Here is an 18,267-nt window from a genome sequence, read left to right on the forward strand (position 1 = left end):
GCGATGGGAGAGAGAAGAGGGTGGTGTGGCGGGGACATCCCGAATCCCACAAGGACGTGTTGTGCGATAGCTGCGTGAGCTCTAGCAGGATGTTGGAGAGAATGTCCTGGGGGCTCTTTCCCGTGGGAGAGGGTGTTGCTGTGGGAAGTGTGCTGAGTTGTGTGTTCCTCGGCCCTCCGCGTGGCGCCTGCTTCCAGGCTGTGCATGAGGCTGGCTTGTCCCATCCTGGGATGCTGGCAGGAGTGCGGGTCTGTGCATTCCCACATCTTGTGAGGCACGTTTCTCAGCATCAGCAGCCCCAGCTCCTTCCTCCTCGTGGTCCTTCCTCGTTGTGAGTGGGAGGCGGATGGGCCGGGGTGCAGGGTTTCTAAGAACAGCTGCCTTACTCTGTGGGGGGGGGTCCCAGGGTTCACGCGGCGGCCCTGTCAGCCCTGAACACGGAGAGCCACTGCCTGTGAGGCCCTGGGGGCATCTCTGGAGAGCCTGTCATGGCATGGAGCTCACCATGCAGTCTCCTGGGACCTTGACAGACGTCACCAGGCTGCATCCTGCGCCAATTAAACCCGAACCTCGGGGCTGACCCCGTTGTGGCCAGGAGGGAGATCGGATAATGCTGGGCCTGGGAGGGACTGGGAGGCCGAGTCCAAGGGAAGGGCCGTGGGGCGGTGCTTGTCCGGTTCTCCCGCAGCCGGTCTGTCCGTCCTGCCTGCCGCGACTGCCCTCCAGCCACTTTCTCTTTTTTATTTTTTCTTGCTGGAAAGCTGTAGGAGGCCGTGGGGTGGGAAAGCTCCATCCACAGTGTAGTTAGAACCTTGGAGGCAGTGGCTTCACCTGCCAGTGAGGTGGGGAACAGAGCCTCCAGCAGTGCCGGCATGTGGCTGGGGCGGCTGCAGCAGGAGGACGCCCAGAGCCTTGGCTCTGAACAGATAGAACCATCGAGGCCGAGTCGGGTCGTCCTGTTCAGACCAACTGTGTGTCCCTTTTGTTAGAGAGCTGATGACCCCTGCTGGCACATCTGCGTCCCAGCCGGGAGACGGCCGCTCCCTGTCCCTGCCAGCAGTGCCCCGTGCCCACGGGAGGCTCAGCGTGGGGGTTTGGAGCAGCAGCGCGCTGTGTGACTCCCCAGGTGATACGGAGGTCCTCATGTCCACCTTCGTCTTCTTTCCTCAAGTCACTTTTCCTGGCACCTCACTAGCCATGAGGTTTCATGGGAACCTTGGGGAGTCCTTTGTGTGCTTGGCCTGGGGACACAGAACTGTGTCCAACCGCTGGGGCCAGAAGGGTTTACCGAGAGACCAGACCTGAGCAGCTGCTGTCGACCTGCCACGTGTGCCAGGCCCAGCCCTCCTCCAAAGTGAGTCGGGGGAGGGAGGCTTCTGGGTGTTGCCGGGACCTGGCAGGGGGCGGAGCGGCTGAGCCGTGCAGGAGAGGATAGGGATGCAGGCGTATCCGCGGGAGCCAGGCTGCCCTGTGGCTGTGGCTGTGGAGCCTGCACCTTTCTCCCCCAGTCACTCCAGGGCTGCTCAGAGCCCGCAGCTGGCCAGCTCAGCAGCATGGGGTTAGGAGTGCAGCATCCATGCCTGCCCAGTGGCCTCAGCCTCTGAGGAGATGATGCAGGGAGCTTTGGATGCTGCAAGTGTCTTCAATATTCATTTTCAAAATATCAGTCTTAAGTCTCAGTGGGGCCTTTTTCTAAACAGACGGTAAAAGCAGGACCTCTCCCAGAGCAGCTCCGAAGGAGGAGGCCGGACCTTGAGGGTGGGAAGCCCTGGCTGAGGCTGGACCCGAAGCCTGGCCCCCAGGCGATGCGATGGCAGCCCCGGCTGACCCACAGCGCTCTGAAAACGGGTCCTTGGACACCCGCCCAGGGCTGTGTTTTCACCTGCGGACCAGGGGTGCGGGGGACAGCTGGGAGGCGGGGGTTCCCAACTGCAACTGAGCTGGAAGTGCGTAATTTCAAGTGGCAGCAAGACTGGGCTTCCCAGAGCCAGGATGAGCCAGGATGTGTGGGGTTACCCTGCCCCCATTTTCCCTCCCCATGGAGTGGGGCAGGTGAGCGGCTCACGCTTGGCTCTGAAGCTCCCGGGCATTGACGTGTGTGGCTGGGCCAGGCAGTGGGTGACTCTTCTGGTGGCAGTCACAGAACTCATGCTGCATCACTGTGCCTGGGGAAGACTTCACAGCTATGGATGTTTAGGGTCCAGTTCAGTGTGTCACACACCAGAAACTTTAAATTTTTTTCTCAAATGTTCTACATTAGTTGGCAAAGTATAATCTTCAAAGTCATGGCGGAGTATTGGGTGTAATCCTCCTGGAGGCAGGAACGGGCTTGGCACCGGCAGCTTCCGGTTGGCCCTTTGCTGCTGTGTGTGTGGATCCCCTCGTTTCTCCTCTCTCCTTCCAAGGTGGGACGTGGTACCCTGGGAGCACCTGTGCTGAGTCTCTCCTTGGTGTCCAAGGGGCTGGGACAGCCCAGGGTCCACAGGTGTCACCGGGGCAGCCTGCTGATGCTTCTCGGCGATGCAGCCCCTTTGAGTTTCAGTGTCAGATCTGGAAGCCATGTTGCTACACAACAGCAAGTTCGCAGCACTGTCTCCATGTGTTCCGCTCTCCTGCCAGGGTCTAGGCAGCTGGGAAACAGCTTGGTTTGCTGAGAAGCTGCATCCTGGGTGTCTCCCAGAGCCCTCCTCACTCCCAGCCTGCAACTGGGGCCTGGTCAGGGGACCCTGGCATGTTTCCTCCTGCCGCGGGCACGCTCAGGAAGTGCTGTGTGTGCATGACGCCCGCAGGCACGGCCTGTGTGCTGGGTGCTGTTTTCCTTCACTCATGTCATAGAATCGCAGACAGCAGCCCTGCCACCTGTTCATTCTGCCCGTGAGCACACGGAGTTCCCAAGGGGAGAACTGGCCCCGGGCTAGGTGACCCCTCTCAGCTCAGCAGTTCGGCGTGATGCTGAGACGTGCGCGTGTTCTCCTGGTGCAGCCGTCTCAGCAGGGGCCCTGGGGTCCCTGGCAGGACGTGCGGGCCGGTGTTGACAGTGGGTGTCGTAGGTGAAGCCTCACAGCCTGCATTTATGGTGCATGGTTAAAGGGTCCCAAAAATCACGTTTCTGTGTTCAGAGTGTGGGGAAATAGGATGGGGGTAGAAGGTGACATCTGAGTTCTGAGGCCTGTGCCTCCTCTTGGGTTTGCTGAGTTCCAGAAACGACAGCCCTGTGGGCGCCGTGCTGCAGCTTTAGGGTTTTGTGAGGCCTGCCCTCCCCTCTGGGGACACACAGGCCCCAGGTTGCGAGTGGCCCAGGTCTTGGTATTCCTTGGAGATGAATTCTGCACTCGTGTGAGGGTCTTCCTTAGGCGAGCGTCACCATCGTGGTCTCCAAGACCAGAGCCTGGCCTGAGGGGACAGCCTGAGAGCGGGTTCCTTCCTGACCTCAGAGCCAGTTCTCTCCGTAGTGGGTGAGTCACATTTGAGCTCCTGGGGCGGGCCCTGGGCCTGGCACTCAGCACTGGAAGTGGCGTGTTTAATTGGAGAAGCTCCTGAATGTCCGTCGATCTCTCAGTCCGTTGCGTTTCAGGCGCATTTCAATGGCTGAGTGCTCCTTAGTGCTTGTGGGGAAGTGAGGAGGACGAGGCCGCCTCTGGCATAAACTCCGTGCTGTGCCACGGGAGGGGTCTGCCTTGCTTTACATCTGCGCAGGGCTCGGGGCCCGAAGTGCTGGGTGCAACACGTTTTAGACACATTTTAGAGTTTGCAGAGGCACGAGGAATCCCACCAGCTACGGCCTCACACGCTTTGCTCCTGGAGCTGCCGCTGCCTCCCTCACATCCACACAGCGACTGTCACTCACACCTTCAGAGAATCACAGTGGAGATCATTCTGCGAATATTGTTTTCTTATTTTTATTCCTCGTATCCATCAGTGTTCAAAACATTTTTTCTGTATTTCTTTTTTTTTTTGAGAGGGAGTCTCGCTCTGTCGCCCAGACTGGAGTGCAGTGGTGTGATCGCGGCTCACTGTAAGCTCCGCCTCCCAGGTTCTCGCCATTCTCCTGCCTCAGCCTCCCAAGTAGCTGGGACTACAGGTGCCCGCCACCTCACCCGGCTAATTTTTTGTATTTTTAGTAGAGACGGAGTTTGACCGTGTTAGCCAGGATGGTCTCGATCTCCTGACCTCGTGATCCGCCCGCCTCGGCCTCCCAAAGTGCTGGGATTACAGGCGTGAGCCACCGCGCCTGGCCTATATTTCTTTTTTTTTTAATGCATGGCCTTCCAATGACTTTTTCTGTATTTCAAAAGATTAATGAAAGCACAACTTTTCAGAGCATTGAGGAGCCGGCCTGTCTTGGGGGTGTGTGTGTGTTGTGCGGGGCCAGAGCTGGAGCTGCACTGGAGTGGCCCTGCCTTGGGCGGAGCTGTGGCTCCTGTGGGCACCGCTGCTGCTGCCACAGATGTATTCCGGCACCAGGCAGAGCGGGGCTGTCTTCTGTGTATGGACTCTGAGGATGGAATCGCCAGCTGGACCCAGAGCCTTTCTTCCCCACGGTGGCCCAGCTGGCTGATTCTGACAGTGAACTTGTCAGCCCTGGGCTGTGATTTCAGTGGGGCACTCGCTCTTGGAAGGGCCGTGTTGATGGTGCCAAAGCTGGTGGGGCGGGGAGCCGCTTCTTCCAGGAGAGAGAGAGGGGTGATTGTCAGATGACTCTTTTCCCACTCTTGGAGCATTAAGTTCTGGCCCCAGTGGTGCCACTGAAGAAAGACGATAACCTCTTTCTCCTCCCCAGAGATGATGCGTCTGTCAGGGAGATCGCTGGCTCTGGAGGGGCCGGCTGCCGCTCGCTCACGGCTGTCTCTCTCCCGCTGTGCTTGCAGGTGTGGCCGACGAGGATGCCCTCGCCGAGGAATGCATGCGGAGAGGCCAGAGCGCCCTGCCAGCCCAGCCTGCCAGCCTCCGCCCGCCGAAGCCGCCCCGGCCTGCCTCACTGCTCAGACATGCACCTCACGGTCTCTATGAGGAGGAGGGCGAGCAGGACCGACCTCGGGCACCCGGGCCCTGGGACCCCCTCGCGTCCGCAGCAGGTGTGCAAAGGGAGGCAGCCGAGGAGCAGGCGCAGAGCGAGACTGCCCTGGGTGCCAGAGGACAGCGAGGACACAAACCGCGCCTGTGCTGCTGTGTTCTGACCTGAGCGGGTGCGGTGGGCGGCGCGGGAGGAGGTGTCTTTGCTCTGTTCCCCTCCCGCCTGCGGCCCCCATGCCACGGTGGCTCCGGGCCCCCCACCGTTCAAACGGGGTCCCCGTGTCCTTTACACAGTGTGTTGCTCCGCAAAGGATGACAGAGCTGCCATGGCAGTGCGAGGTGCTGCTTTTACCGTAGACGTGCCTTTCCGTAGCTTTCAGCATAGAGCTTGAGGCCTGTGGCTTAGGCCAGGTGGTCTCGTGCTGGGGGGGGGGTCCTGCATCTGCTCCTGCCCCTCCGTCAGCTTCACCTTCTCGTGCCTTCTTCTGCGCTGGGTGCAGAACAAAAGAGCCCTCAAGTCAGACCTGCTTGTGAAGCGTAGTCCGCCCGCCCGTCCGCCGTGGGGTTCTTGGCCGCCCTGCCCTCCACCCACCTCTTAGGGAGCCGGAGAGTCTCTGAAGTGAGTGCCCCGGAGAAGTTCTGGGTCCCCCTGGGGACGTGCTGTGCGCGTAGGCTTGGCCCTGACTACGTCCTAAAGCCCAGGGTCTGTTCAGTGTGAATTGTGCATCAGTTGGAAGTATTTGTGCCCCTTCTGGTTCTTACCACTGCACGCGGTGAGGGGACCCCAGCCGCTCCTGTCGTGCAGGAAGATAGGGATGGCTGATCTCTGGGTTTGGGGGACCTCAGCGGATGTCGTGAGGTTACTTCTGTGGACTTGGGCGGAACAGCACTGTCTAAGCAGGACGTGAAAAGAAGGGGGGAGGTCTCTCCCTTTCCCTTCATGGAGCTTTCTATTGAAAAATTAGCCCCTTCCAGTCCTTCTTGGATGAAGCACAGTTGCCGGTTACGCTTCCCAGGAGGACGGAAGGTGCACCCCCAGCCATGAGAGCCTCAGGACGCGATGCCTGTGGGTGGGCGCAGCAGCCCCTCCAGCTGGCCGGCCGCCCACCCTGCTGTGCTCTGCGCTGTGTCACTGAGTGACGGACAGAGGCAGTTGCAGGCCGCGTGCGTACCCAGAAAGAACTCCCCATGCACTGAGCGGGCGCGGGGAAGGCTCCCAGGGTCCCCTTCATTGAGTGGGTGTGGGGGAGGCTCCCCAGGATCCCTGTACTGAGTGGGCATGAGGGAGGCTCCCCAGGATCCCTGCACTGAGTGGGCATCGGGGAGGCTCCCCAGGATCCCTGTACTGAGTGGGTGTTGGGGGGGCTCCCCAGGGTCCCCTTCATTGAATGGGCTTGGGGGAGGCTCCCCAGGTTCCCTGCACTGAGCAGGCTTGGGGGAGGCTCCCCAGGATCCCTGTACTGAGTGGGTGTGGGGGAGGCTCCCCAGGGTCCCCTTCATTGAGTGGGCTTGGAGGAGGCTCCCCAGGATCCCTGCACTGAGCGAGCGTGGGGAAGGCTCCCAGGATCTGTTGTGCACTCCTGGTACTGAAGGGTCTGAGGGCGGTAGGGAGGGCGCACTGTTTGTCGATGGGTCTTTGCAAGGTGCGGGATAGAGCAGGGTCACAGCCGTAGTGTCCCTGAACCACTGGGGTTAGGAGGCCACCGGAAGCCTGGCCTGCGAGGGGCCTTGTGATTTCCCAGGCCCCGAGAATGTGGTGCACAGGTGCGAGCCACCTGGAGGAGCCATGTTTAAAGTGAGGTGAGACTCCTGGAACAGCACCCAGCACAGGCCTGAGGCCACACCCGCATTTCAGAACTGGGCGGGTCTTCTCCTCCCAGCGACTGTGGCTGTGGGCGGGACGGATGTGGGCGGGCAGGCGCCCTTCTCCCCGCGCCTCACGGCTTTGGCTTTGCCAGTGTGTATCCTCGGCTTCCCTGCCATGCACCGTTTCTGACGGGGAAAGCTGGCTGACTGCTGAATCCCAACACAAATCCTTACAGCAGAGAGGCCAGTGATGGCTTTTGTTTCTGCCCGGATCCTCTTTGTGGAGCTTCCGTCCCAGAGCTTTTCCTCTCATTTGTTTCCTTTTTTTTAATCGCTTCATGAGATCTTGAAGATACCAAAGTAACCATCAAAGATTTAAAGATGTGATTTTCATACAAATATATAATGAACACATGTCAGAGACTTTTACTTAAGTTCTTATTGAGAGAGGACAGAGCTGACTCAATGGATGATTCAGGAAGCTGCTGCAGAGTTGGAGACAGAACTAGAGTGAAATTGCAAAGCGGGGTGGTTTTGGTCTCAGCAGAGGCCATTTGCGACTCACTCACCGACTCCAGGGCGCTGGTGGGTGACAAGAAAGAGGCTGAGCAAGGCTCTGCCCCTGCAGGCTCACTCATTGTATCGGGATCAGAGCACCAGCACCACCATATCGGAACAACTGTACATGCCTACAGACAAGGGCATGTGCCAGTGTGGGCATGACAAAGTCACGTGGGTGCAGACCCCTTAGCTCCAGCCTGCTGGGTGTTCTGACCAGTGGACTTTGTAGCGATAACACAGGCTCCTGAGTCAGGATACTGGTTGGCTACATTTTTGTGTCACTGAAGGTCTCTCCCCGAAGCCCCTTGTCACAGAAAACCCATGACTCTCGGCCAGGCCTCTGGGTGCCTGGAAGATCCCACTATCATCTTTTTGTGGGATTCCTGGGCAAGGTTCCTGAGAAAGGAGTACACGGTGAGGAGACCGGCCACCCAGCAGTATTGATGGCCCCTGCTTTGGCTTCCAGCCGTCTGACCGGTCCCTGAATCGAGTAGGTCTTATTGGAGCTCCCAGGAGTGAGCGAGCTTCCACTCGTGGAGTCACAGCCGGGTGTGCAGCCCCCAGGCCTGGGCAGTTCTAGGGCATGATTTTTTTTAGGCTGGAAACGAGCTCTCACTTGAGATGCACCCCTCAAAATACGGAGCGTACTGCTTCTGCAAGAATTTCCCCTCCTTGTGTCTGGTGTGATTGACAACGGGGTGCAGCCAGTGGAAGCAGGAATGTTGGGGAGTACTGGGTACTGGGGGTGCTCCTATCCCGGTCAGCAGAGCGGCGGGTCGGCGGGGAGCGCCTGTCCCTGCTGCGTGGTGTGGGGTTCTCTGGCTGACATTTGCCGCTGTGTGGAGTCCTTAACCCCAGCACTCGCCCTGCCTTAGTTCAGAGGACAGAGGCACCGCCGGGAACCCACCCCATCCTAACTCAGGCTTTGGAAAGGACGAGTGGGATTTTGTGTTTTATGAATTCCACACATACTGTAGGAATATCAAGAACATGTAACTGTTAAAAAAGGAAAAGTACAAGCCTGTAATCCCAGCACTTTGGGAGGCCGAGACGGGTGGATCACGAGGTCAGGAGATCGAGACCATCCTGGCTAACACGGTGAAACCCCGTCTCTACTAAAAAAATACAAAAAACTAGCCGGGCGAGGTGGCGGGTACCTGTAGTCCCAGCTACTTGGGAGGCTGAGGCAGGAGAATGGCGTAAACCCGGGAGGCGGAGCTTGCAGTGAGCTGAGATCCGGCCACTGCACTCCAGCCTGGGTGACAGAGCGAGATTTCGTCTCAAAAAAAACAACAACAAAAAAAGGAAAAGTAAAATGACCGAACATGAAAGAAAGAATAAAACAGGTCCTTTACTTTTTTGACTGAGGAAAGCAGCCTGTCCTGGAATGCTGTGGAATGGAATGCTGTGGAACGGAGCTCCAACTAAAGATTGGAATCTAACCCTGCCCTCAGCTTTCAACAGCTCCAAGTTTGTCTTTTTAATGAAACTAATTTGTGTATTTATACTTAAGGGTTTTCAACAGTTTCCAGAAGTCCTTTTCTATCAGGACGAATTTTTAAGTAGTCGCTGATGGGAGAGTGTGCCTCTGTGGTCTGTGCCCGAGGCTGGCGGTCCCATGAAGGTCTGGAGCCCACGAGCTGGTGCCCAAGGCCGTGTCTGTGATTCGCAGGAGGTTCAGGTGACAGGAGGGCCTGCTCTGTTTTTCTCACTTCAATTTTGGACTCTTTTTTTTTTTTTTTGAGACTGTCTTGCGCTGTCACCCAGGCTGGAGTGCAGTGGCATGATCTCGGCTCACTGTAACCTCTGCCTCGAGGGTTCTAGTGATTTTCCTGCCTCACCTCCCGAGTGGCTGGGACTGCAGGTGCCCACCACCACATCTGGCTCATTTTTGTATTTTTAGTTGAGATGTGGTTTCTCCGTGTTGGACTGGCTGGTCTCAAACTCCTGACCTCAGGCGATCCCCTGCTTCAGCCTCCCAAAGTGTTGGGTTTACAGGCGTGAGCCACCATGCCCAGCAATATTGGAGTCTTGAAGAATACCGGAAAGTGGTTTCTTTGTAGCGGACCCGCCCCTCCCCCACCATCCCCGGCAGCCCCAGGGCGGGTGAGGGTGTCTGCAGTGTGGTCCCCTCAGGCTCTCCGTCCCTAACTCATAAAGGACCAGTGGCAGCAGTTGCTTTAAAGGAGCTCCTATTACTCCCATTGTTCTGGGGTCTTGGTAAAGTTTGCTTTCCTGAAGCTGAGGAACCGCAGGCCGGGCTGACCCCCCACCCCACCCCCATCCCACGGGGTCCCTTGGGTCCTGGGGCACGAGGATCCTCCGGGGGACACAGCCTCCGAGAGCTGGCTCTGCCCAGGCCGCGCACCAGTCAGGGGGCTCCCCGCGTGCTCCTCGGGACGGGGATCTCCTGGCTTCCTCCGGCTTCCTTTCCTTTCCTCTGCGTTTTCTGCAGAGCCGCCTCCCTGCTTTGGAAGCAGGTCCTCAGTGGCACACATGCCCCTCTGTTCTTTCTTTCTTTCCGTAACTTAAGGCACATTTCCTAAATACGCAGCATGGAACGCTTGGCGGTTCACAGAATGCGCATCTTGCGCTGCTCCCTCGTAGGGCGGTTAGGACGCACTCGGCTCTAGTGGAAAGCTGCGAAGGTGGCAGCCTCCACTGTGCACAGGCCACAGGCGAGTGTGGTGTGGTGTGTGGCTGTGGGTGTGGACTGTGGCTGTGGGTGTGGACTGGATCTGCAGGCTTGTCCCCTCCCGTGGAGAGCTGTCGGGGTCCGGGCAGTGCTCAGTGGTGACAGCCACGGCACATTTGAAAGTCCACGTGTGTTTGCCCCACTGTGGTCCAGGACATGCGTGAGCCACACTCAGTGGACTTGCACCTGTGACATGCTGGTCAGCATGGCGGCCCTCAGCTGGGCGTGGAATGCATGTGGTTGGAGCCCGGCACTCGGCCCACCGTGATTGTGATTGTCTGGGGCAAGTCCTGAGTGTGGGCAGGGCCTGAGGCCCCGAGAGGGCTGTGAGCAGGCTCCTCCCAGTGAGGCACGATGCCACGATGTGAAGTTGTGTGGGTCTTTGGAGTGTTCTCCTGGCAGGTCGAGGGCCCGAGGGTGTGGGACCCAGGCCTGCCCTGCCCGCTGCCGGCCATGTTCCCTGTGCCCCGTCATGTTGACAATTGTGGCCAAATTCAACATCAGGCCCGTTTCCTGCGCCCGTGTTGGCACACACTGAGTCCAAGACAATTTCTGCAGAAATGAATCCAGAGGTGTGCATTTCTGGCACGTTGGATCAGCTGTTCAGAGGGTGGGCGTCTTTCTCCCTGCGCTTCAGCTGGATCAGTCAGTGTCAGCCACTTAAAGCCAATGGCAAAATGAAATAGCAAAAGGAAAATGAAAGGTTACTTTCTTCAAATAAGAAATGGGACTTTCCCACGCCGGATGGCACAGAGCCCGCAAACGTGAGGCCAGCCCACGCCAAGGCTTTGCCTGCAGAAAGGCTGCACTGTGGCCGGCTGGGGAAGCAGAGGAGAGGCCCGCGGACACCCTCCCCGCAGCGGGGCGCAGCTTTGCGCAGGCCCAGTGTGCGTTCAGCTTTGCGCAGGCCCAGTGTGCGTTCTGAAGGAGAGCCCGGGGCGGGGTTCCGGGACGCAGGTGCAGCCGTGCGCAGGGTGGGCTTCTAGCTCTGCTGCTGGGCGGAGCTTGGATAGGTGGGAGTCCGCCCTTCTCTGCAGGGTGGCGAAGCTGTCTGGGTAGTGTGAGCGGTTCTCAACGTGCACCTTGGAAAGTCAGCTCCCGTTTTGAGGTTCAGGTGTGGCCAAGATAGACGACTTCATTTTGTTGCTTTTTGTTCTTAACATGGGGAAATATTTAGAAAACGTGTTTGGCTCTTGCTGGGGAAGCCGCGCTGTTCCGCACCGTGTTTTACAAGCCGTGTTTCCTTAGGATTCAAAGAAGGTGGCAAGAGGAAGAAGCAGAAGCAGAGAGAGGAGTCGAAGAAGAAGAAGTCGACCAAAGGCAATCCCTAGACCGGACTTGAGGCGCGCGGTGCACCCCGGACGCTGGCGCGCCCCCGTGCTCGGCGCGGCCGTGCACACGCGCTGGGTCGCGGCGTTGGGTCAGGACTGTCTCGAGGCCGCACGCGCTCGGCAGGATTATGCGATCAGGGATCAGTCAGAGCAGGGTCGGGAGACGGGGCTGACGGCACGGGTGGCGGGGACAGACCTTCGGGACGCGGCCGCGACTCTCTGCTTCTCTCCAGCGCTCAATCTGCTCGCGTTTTCCTCTCGTGCTTCCGGATCCTCTTCATTCTTTTCGGCTGCTCAGCCACTCCGTGCTGCTGGAGTATTTCTAGCTTTAGAAGTACAGTAGGGCGCAGACAGCTAACTGAGTAACATTCATGAAATGAGGCTCTCTCCTGTGGCGGCGTAGTGTTTGGAATTAAAGTAATTCAGTGGAGCGTAACTTAGAGAATATCGCAAGTGACACATTGACTCCTGCACCTTTTCCTCAGAGCAACCCCGCCACACGAATAGAAGGCTGTCGTGAATCACATCAGATGTAAAATCATTCCTTCTGTTTACTCTTTTAATTTGCATCCTCTGCAGGTAGTCCAAATTCAACTTCAGATATGGTGTAGGTTTTGCTAGATTCCATTTTTTTTTTTCTCGGATTTTTGCTAATTATTGTTAGCAAAATTTTTTGCTCAGCGGCACCCTCCCTAGTGTTCATGGGTTAGGGCCGTGCTGGGGAAAATGGGCCGGTATTTACACACGCGCAAAACACCCAGAGACGGCACAAGGAGGTTGAACTAATGTTTCAGTTCGCGAACACTGACTCCTTATGAAAGTCACTTCTAACCAGATGCGCCCACTTCCGGTCATTATTTCATTTGCATGATGTATTGCTGCTTCACTTTTTGTTTTTATTGAGCACGGAGTAGAATTCCAGGGCTGCCTTGACTTCTTCCCTGCACGCTCCCTCTCAGTGACTTTCCTTCCCTTTCACATGAGAATCTGCTGTTCATGTTCCTTTTTCCTTTGTCCTCTTGGACTTGAGAGCATTGTGAAAAGCTGTGATGTGATTTTAAAATGCCAGCAATTTTAATCTAGCAGTGTTGAAGCCGGGAAGCTTCTGACGCAATCCATGTAGCAGTGACCCAGGCTTGGGAGCCAGAAACAAGTGTGATCTGTGACGTTATGTAACACAACTGTTGCCAAAGAGTTGGCTTTGTTTATTTGGTTTTGATGGGGAGTGGAGTTGGTTTTGGTGGGGAGTGGAGTGATATTTGATGCTTTCTGTGGACAATGCAACCCTAAACACATCATGTATTTTAAGTGCCACCTACGTAAATAAAACATAAGCATATCGAATACAGCTTGCCTGCCGTCCTTTGTAGGCGCCAGTAAGTTGCACTGTTAAGACTGATTAAAAATGAAAGCAATTCTTCAATATTACAATTACGAAGGACAAAGTGGTGTTTTGCGGGCAGAAGTGTTGCTTCTGAAATTCTTCACTGTAAGGTGAAAACGTGACTTTAAAGCTGACATCCCCAGCAGGGTGCGGTGGCTCACGCCTGTAATCCCAGCACTTTGGGAGGCTGAGGTGGGCAGATCACCTGAGGTCAGGAGTTCAAGACTAGCCTGGCCAACATGGCGAAACCCCATCTCTACTAAAAATACAGAAAATTAGCTGGGCGTGGTGGCGCATGCCTGTAATCCCAGCTACTTGGGAGGCTGAGTCAGGAGAATTGCTTGAACCCGGGAGGTGGAGGTTGCAGTGAGCCGAGTTCACACCACCGCACTCTAGCCTGGGGGACAGAGCGAGACTCTGTCTCAAAAAAAAAACTTTAACACCCCAGCGCACAGATGAGGTGGAAACGGCCTCTTATGAGGCAGAACGCACACTCGAGGTGGAAACTCCTGCAGCCTTCGCAGGAAACAGTGAGGGCGCCGAGAGGAAAACCTCGTCCGCGGGCCAGACATGCGCTCAGTGCTGAGGTCCTGGCGTCCGGCCTTCCTGGTGACTGAGGAAGGCGGTGCAGTAAATCGCCTTGCAGGGGGTTGGGTGGGGGGTGTTTTTAAAACAAGATTAGTCCTTCTCAACTGCTCAGATCCCAGAATCTGCTGCTGAGATTGTGGCGAGGGAGGCAGGTGGTTCAACAGGTTTACAGGTGACTGTTGTGCCCTCGACCCTGCTCGCTTGACCCTCAGGGTGTCCCGGGAGCTGGCCAGGCTTCCTCAGCAGGGACACAACAGAGCCTGGAGCACCTTCCAGACAAGCCAGGCCACACACAAGACAGGCTCTTGGCAAAGCTGCCAGAGCCCCGTCTTCACACGGTCTGGCTACCAGGTCAACTCGTGTCACAGGTGGGTCCTCCCGTCACTGAAAGGGAGAGACCCTGGCCCCAGGAGGAGGAGGGAGCTAGTGTCCATGGAGCCTGGTAGGTGCCTGGTCAGCAGGTAGGTATCTGCTTCTAAGGTGAGGAGGGGTGCTGGGGTCTACCCGACCCCTGTGCCCAGCGGCCCCATTTCCCTAGGGCGTGTTCAGGAGTGGAGTGCCATTGTGCAGACAGAGCCCATGGCTGCTTATGCCAGCATCTGCTGAGGGGGTGGGGAGGGAGCCCGGGCCCTGGGTGTGCTCAGCAGCTGCTGAGATGATGGTAAGGGGGAGTGCGGCACCTGTCATCGTCACCTTTGTGGCGTCCCAAGCACTGGGGGGCCCTGTGGGGGGTGGGGAAGGCAGTGAGGTGGTGGTGGGTGGGAGGCAGGGGGCTGTGGACGGTGCGGCAGGGACTGCAGTTGTGGGACTGGGGTGGGGAGTCCTGGGGGTGTCAGGACCACAATGTGGCCTCCTGGCCACCCCACTGCCAACCGCAGGGCCACCCTGTACACCATTCACCTTTGTCAGGGACACGAAGGGCTGCAGAACCCACTTTCCGTAAGTAAATACATTTAAACATTCTGAAACATTCACACCTTAACCCTAACCTGGGGGTCCCGTGGGCCTTCCCTCATGTGGGTTGCACAGCTGGAGACAGGATCAGAACCAGGACATGGCGCCGTCACCAGGGAGAGCTCTCTGCTCTTGTTCAGAGGCCTGGAAAAGTGGGACCATGACGTGAATAACCATACCTGCGGTAAACACATTTGCTTTTGTTTTTGTTTGTTTGTTTTTTTGAGATGGAGTCTCGCTCTGTCACCTAGGCGGGAGAGCCGTGGCACCATTATCGCACCTCAGAAAACTGGTAATTTCCCCACGCCGGCTACTTCTCAGTCCATTTTCAGAAACTATTTAGTTGTATTCTTTTCTTTTTTGAGGCAGAGTCTCGCTTTGGCACCCAGGCTGGAGTGCGGTGGTTCAATCATAGCACACAGTACCGTGACCTCCTGGGCTCAAGCAATCCTCCCACCTCAGCCTCCCAAGTCGCTGGGGCTACAGATGTGCCACCATGCCTGGCTAATTTTTACATTTTCTATAGAGACAGGATTTCACCATATTGTCCAGTGACATGATCACGTCTCACTGCAGCCTCAGCCTCCCAGGGTCAAGCAGTCCTCCCACCTCAGTCTCCCAAGTAGCTAGACTACCGGCATGTGCCACCACACTCAGTTAAGCATCTTTTATTACTTGTTTTCTGTTTGCTTCCTCTTTTTTGGTTCTCTGTTCCTCCTATCCTGCTTCATTTGAATTATGTTAATATTTTTTAGAATTCCATTGCAATTGATACTTATTTGATATATAGAAAATAATAATATAATTTAAAAATTAAAAAAAGTAAAAAAAATTCAGAGCTCTTCAATCCTTTTTCTTTCTTTCTTTTTTTTTTTTTGAGACAGAGTCTTGCTCTGTTGCCCAGGCTAAAGTAGAGTGGTGCGATCTTGGCTCACTGCAACCTCCGCCTCATGGTTCAAGCGATTCTCCTGTCTTAGCCTCCTGAGAAGCTGGGATTACAGGCATGCACCACCATGCCCAGCTAATTTTTGTATTTTCAGTAGAGACGGAGTTTTGCCATGTTGGCCAGGCTGGTCTCGAACTCCTGACCTCAGGTGATCCACACGCCTCGGCCTCCCAGTGCTGGGATTACAGGGGTGAGCCTCCGTGCCTAACCCCATGGTTTTTCTTAGGCCATGACACTGGGATGCGTAAATCTTGAGATAATCCCTCTTGGTGTGGCTAAGTCAACAAGTCAGTAGACCCTTAGCTTCATTTATTTCCTTTTACTTTCAACGTCTAGGACTTAAAAAATGTTTGCTGTAAACGTGTTCATGGTTCCAAAGCAAAATTCACAAACAAGGCGCCCTCAGGGGAGTCCGGCTTCCGTGCCTGCCCCTCTCCCCAGCGGGCTTTCATTTCCATTTGTTTTTTAGCTTCCATTTCAATACATTAAACATAAACAAAAATTACTTTTATTTATAATTTAATTAGATAATATTTAAATAAACACGAAGCAATCCTTCACTCCTGCCTTTGCTTTTCCTTCCTGGGCGTCTGGAAGGCTGTGCGCCTCACCGGCAGTGCTGCCGCGTTCTGGACCTGCCCCTATCCTCCCTGAGCTGCTCACCTGGATCCTCTGCCTCCTGTGATCTGAGAGGCATCGGGCCTAGAGGCCAGAGGACCTGCAGTCACACATCTTGGCCCAGCACAACCCGTGCGTGGGGCAGGAGATGCGGGCCCCTCCTCTGGTGTGGCGGGAGCCCTGTGTGCACCTGGTGGTCCTGCTGGAGATGCTGAGTGCGGTCACCGTAGAGGTGCTGGGACCATGCTCCTCCAGGGTGTGGAGGGTCTCTCGCCTCTGTGCTGGCCCTTCCACTCTCCGAGACTGGTGGCTTCATCTCCCACTGCCTTGCTGTCCAGTGGCATCTGGGGCCTGGAGTACCATTCGTGAGTGGCTGCAGAACACCGGCCTCCTCATCCTGTTACTCATCCTGCCTTTATCAGCCTGCTGTCTTCCGAAAAGAAGCCTTCCCAAGTCGAGCACGGTGGCTCATGCCTGTCATCCCAGCAGTCTGAGTGGCTGAGGCTGGAGGATCCCTTGAGCCCAGGAGTTCCAGACCAGCCTGGGCAACTGAGTGAGACCCTGTCTCTACAAAAAAAAAACCATAAAAAAGTTAGCTGGGTGTGGTGGCACATGCCTGTAGCCCCAGCTACTCGGAGGCCAAGGTGGGAGGATCGAGTACAACAAGCCTGATCACGACACTGTGCTCCAGCCTGGGCAACAGAGTGAGACCCTATCTAAAAAAAAAAAAGTATTCCCTTATTGAGTGGACATTGGGTTATACTGAAATGCACCTTCTACCCCATATCAAAAGTATTAATTAACTGGAGCGCACTGAGGGCCAAGCCCCAAAAGAAAGCCACGTCACCAGGGAGCAGTCGAAGGAGCAGGTCACCGTCCGCTCGGAGAAGAGGCACTCACTTTATTAACTTTAAATATTTTATTTCTAAATGTTGGCAGTAAAATCAACACACAGGGAACACATGATCATTGGTAGAAAAAACAGAAATGCAGATATGAAAACGTAAATGATCCTTACCACCCGGAGACCTTGTCTTGGTAAACACACACCAGTCTGTGCCTTTGCCCAACTAGATGCTGGGAAAGACTTCACATCAGGAAACAGAGACCTCCATGAATATTTTCGTGGCACAGAATTCCTTTGTATTGAGATGAATTGATCACAGCCAAGTGCCGTTCTTACTCCTGCGGGCTGACTTCCTGTGGCTGACTTCCTGTGGCTGACTTCCTGTGGCTAACTTCCTGTGGCTGAAATCCTATTTATTTTTTTGCTGCTTCTGGGGAGATTCTCGTTCCTATAGGGTCCCTTCCTGGACTTGTGTGTTGTCTTTGGGGCAGATTCCCAGAAGTGGGATGGCCATGTTAAAGGTCAGATGAGTGCTCATCCCTGCAAGCTCCTCCCCACCCACACTTATCCTCCCCACGATCCCTCATCCCCATCAGTGCTCCTCCCCACAAGGTCCTCCCCACCCACACTCATCCTCCCCATGATCCCTCATCCCCAGCAGTGCTCCTCCCCACGAGGTCCTCCCCACCCACACTCATCCTCCCCACGAAGTCCTCCCCACCACACTCATCCTCCCCACGAGATCCTCCCCACCCACACTGATCCTCCCCACAAACTCTCATCCCCAGCAGTGCTCCTCCCTACGAGGTCCTCCCCACCCACACTCATCCTCTCCATGAGCCCTCATCCCTAGCGGTGCTCCTTCCCACGAGGTCCTCCCCACCCACACTGATCCTCCCCACAAACTCTCATCCCCAGCAGTCTTCCTCCCCATGATCTCTCATCCCCATGGGCTCCTCCCTGCGAGCTCCTCCCCACACACTCCTCCCCCTGCCTGCCCTGGTCCTTAGGAGGGGCCCTGCCCTCCATCCCTTGGACTTCCGCACTCTGCAGGGGGCTGGTCAGGGGCAGCTTCACTGCGGCCCACACTGGCTGTGGACAGAGCAGGGTGCCTGGGAGGCGTCCCTAGATTCATATTTTAGAGGTTTCTGACAGTTTTTTTTGCAAAGCAGCTTTCTTTTTTTTTTTTTTTTTTTTTTTTTTTTTTTTTTTTTTTTTTTTTTTTTTTTTTTTTTTTTTTTTGAGATGGAGTCTCGCTCTGTTGCCCAGGCTGGAGTGCAGTGGCTGGATCTCAGCTCACTGCAAGCTCCGCCCCCCGGGTTCACGCCATTCTCCTGCCTCAGCCTCCCGAGTAGCTGGGACTACAGGCGCCGCCACCTCGCCCGGCTAGTTTTTGTATTTTTAGTAGAGACGGGGTTTCACCGTGTTAGCCAGGATGGTCTCGATCTCCTGACCTCGTGATCCGCCCGTCTCGGCCTCCCAAAGTGCTGGGATTACAGGCTTGAGCCACCGTGCCCGGCCGGC

At 56.0% G+C, this 18,267-nt stretch overlaps 1 protein-coding gene across 2 annotated transcripts in view; it reads left to right on the forward strand.

The window, feature by feature from the left end:
- The window catches only part of DNAJB6 (DnaJ (Hsp40) homolog, subfamily B, member 6), a 98,508-nt gene extending 85,754 nt beyond the window's left edge, over positions 1–12,754 (forward strand). Inside the window, exons 9-10 of one of the 2 annotated variants that reach the window (XM_011941544.1) lie at positions 4,869–5,075; positions 11,324–12,754. In XM_011941544.1, the coding sequence (XP_011796934.1) occupies positions 4,869–5,075; positions 11,324–11,406 (290 nt within the window). In that variant the 3' untranslated portion in view covers positions 11,407–12,754. Of the gene's footprint in view, positions 1–4,868; positions 5,183–11,323 lie in introns of those variants that run through there. The other variant, XM_011941543.1, reaches the window with a different exon arrangement.
- Positions 12,755–18,267: the final 5,513 nt, after the last annotated feature.

This window comes from Colobus angolensis, unplaced genomic scaffold (assembly GCF_000951035.1).
Source record: "Colobus angolensis palliatus isolate OR3802 unplaced genomic scaffold, Cang.pa_1.0 Scaffold2, whole genome shotgun sequence".
NCBI lineage: Eukaryota > Metazoa > Chordata > Mammalia > Primates > Cercopithecidae > Colobus > Colobus angolensis.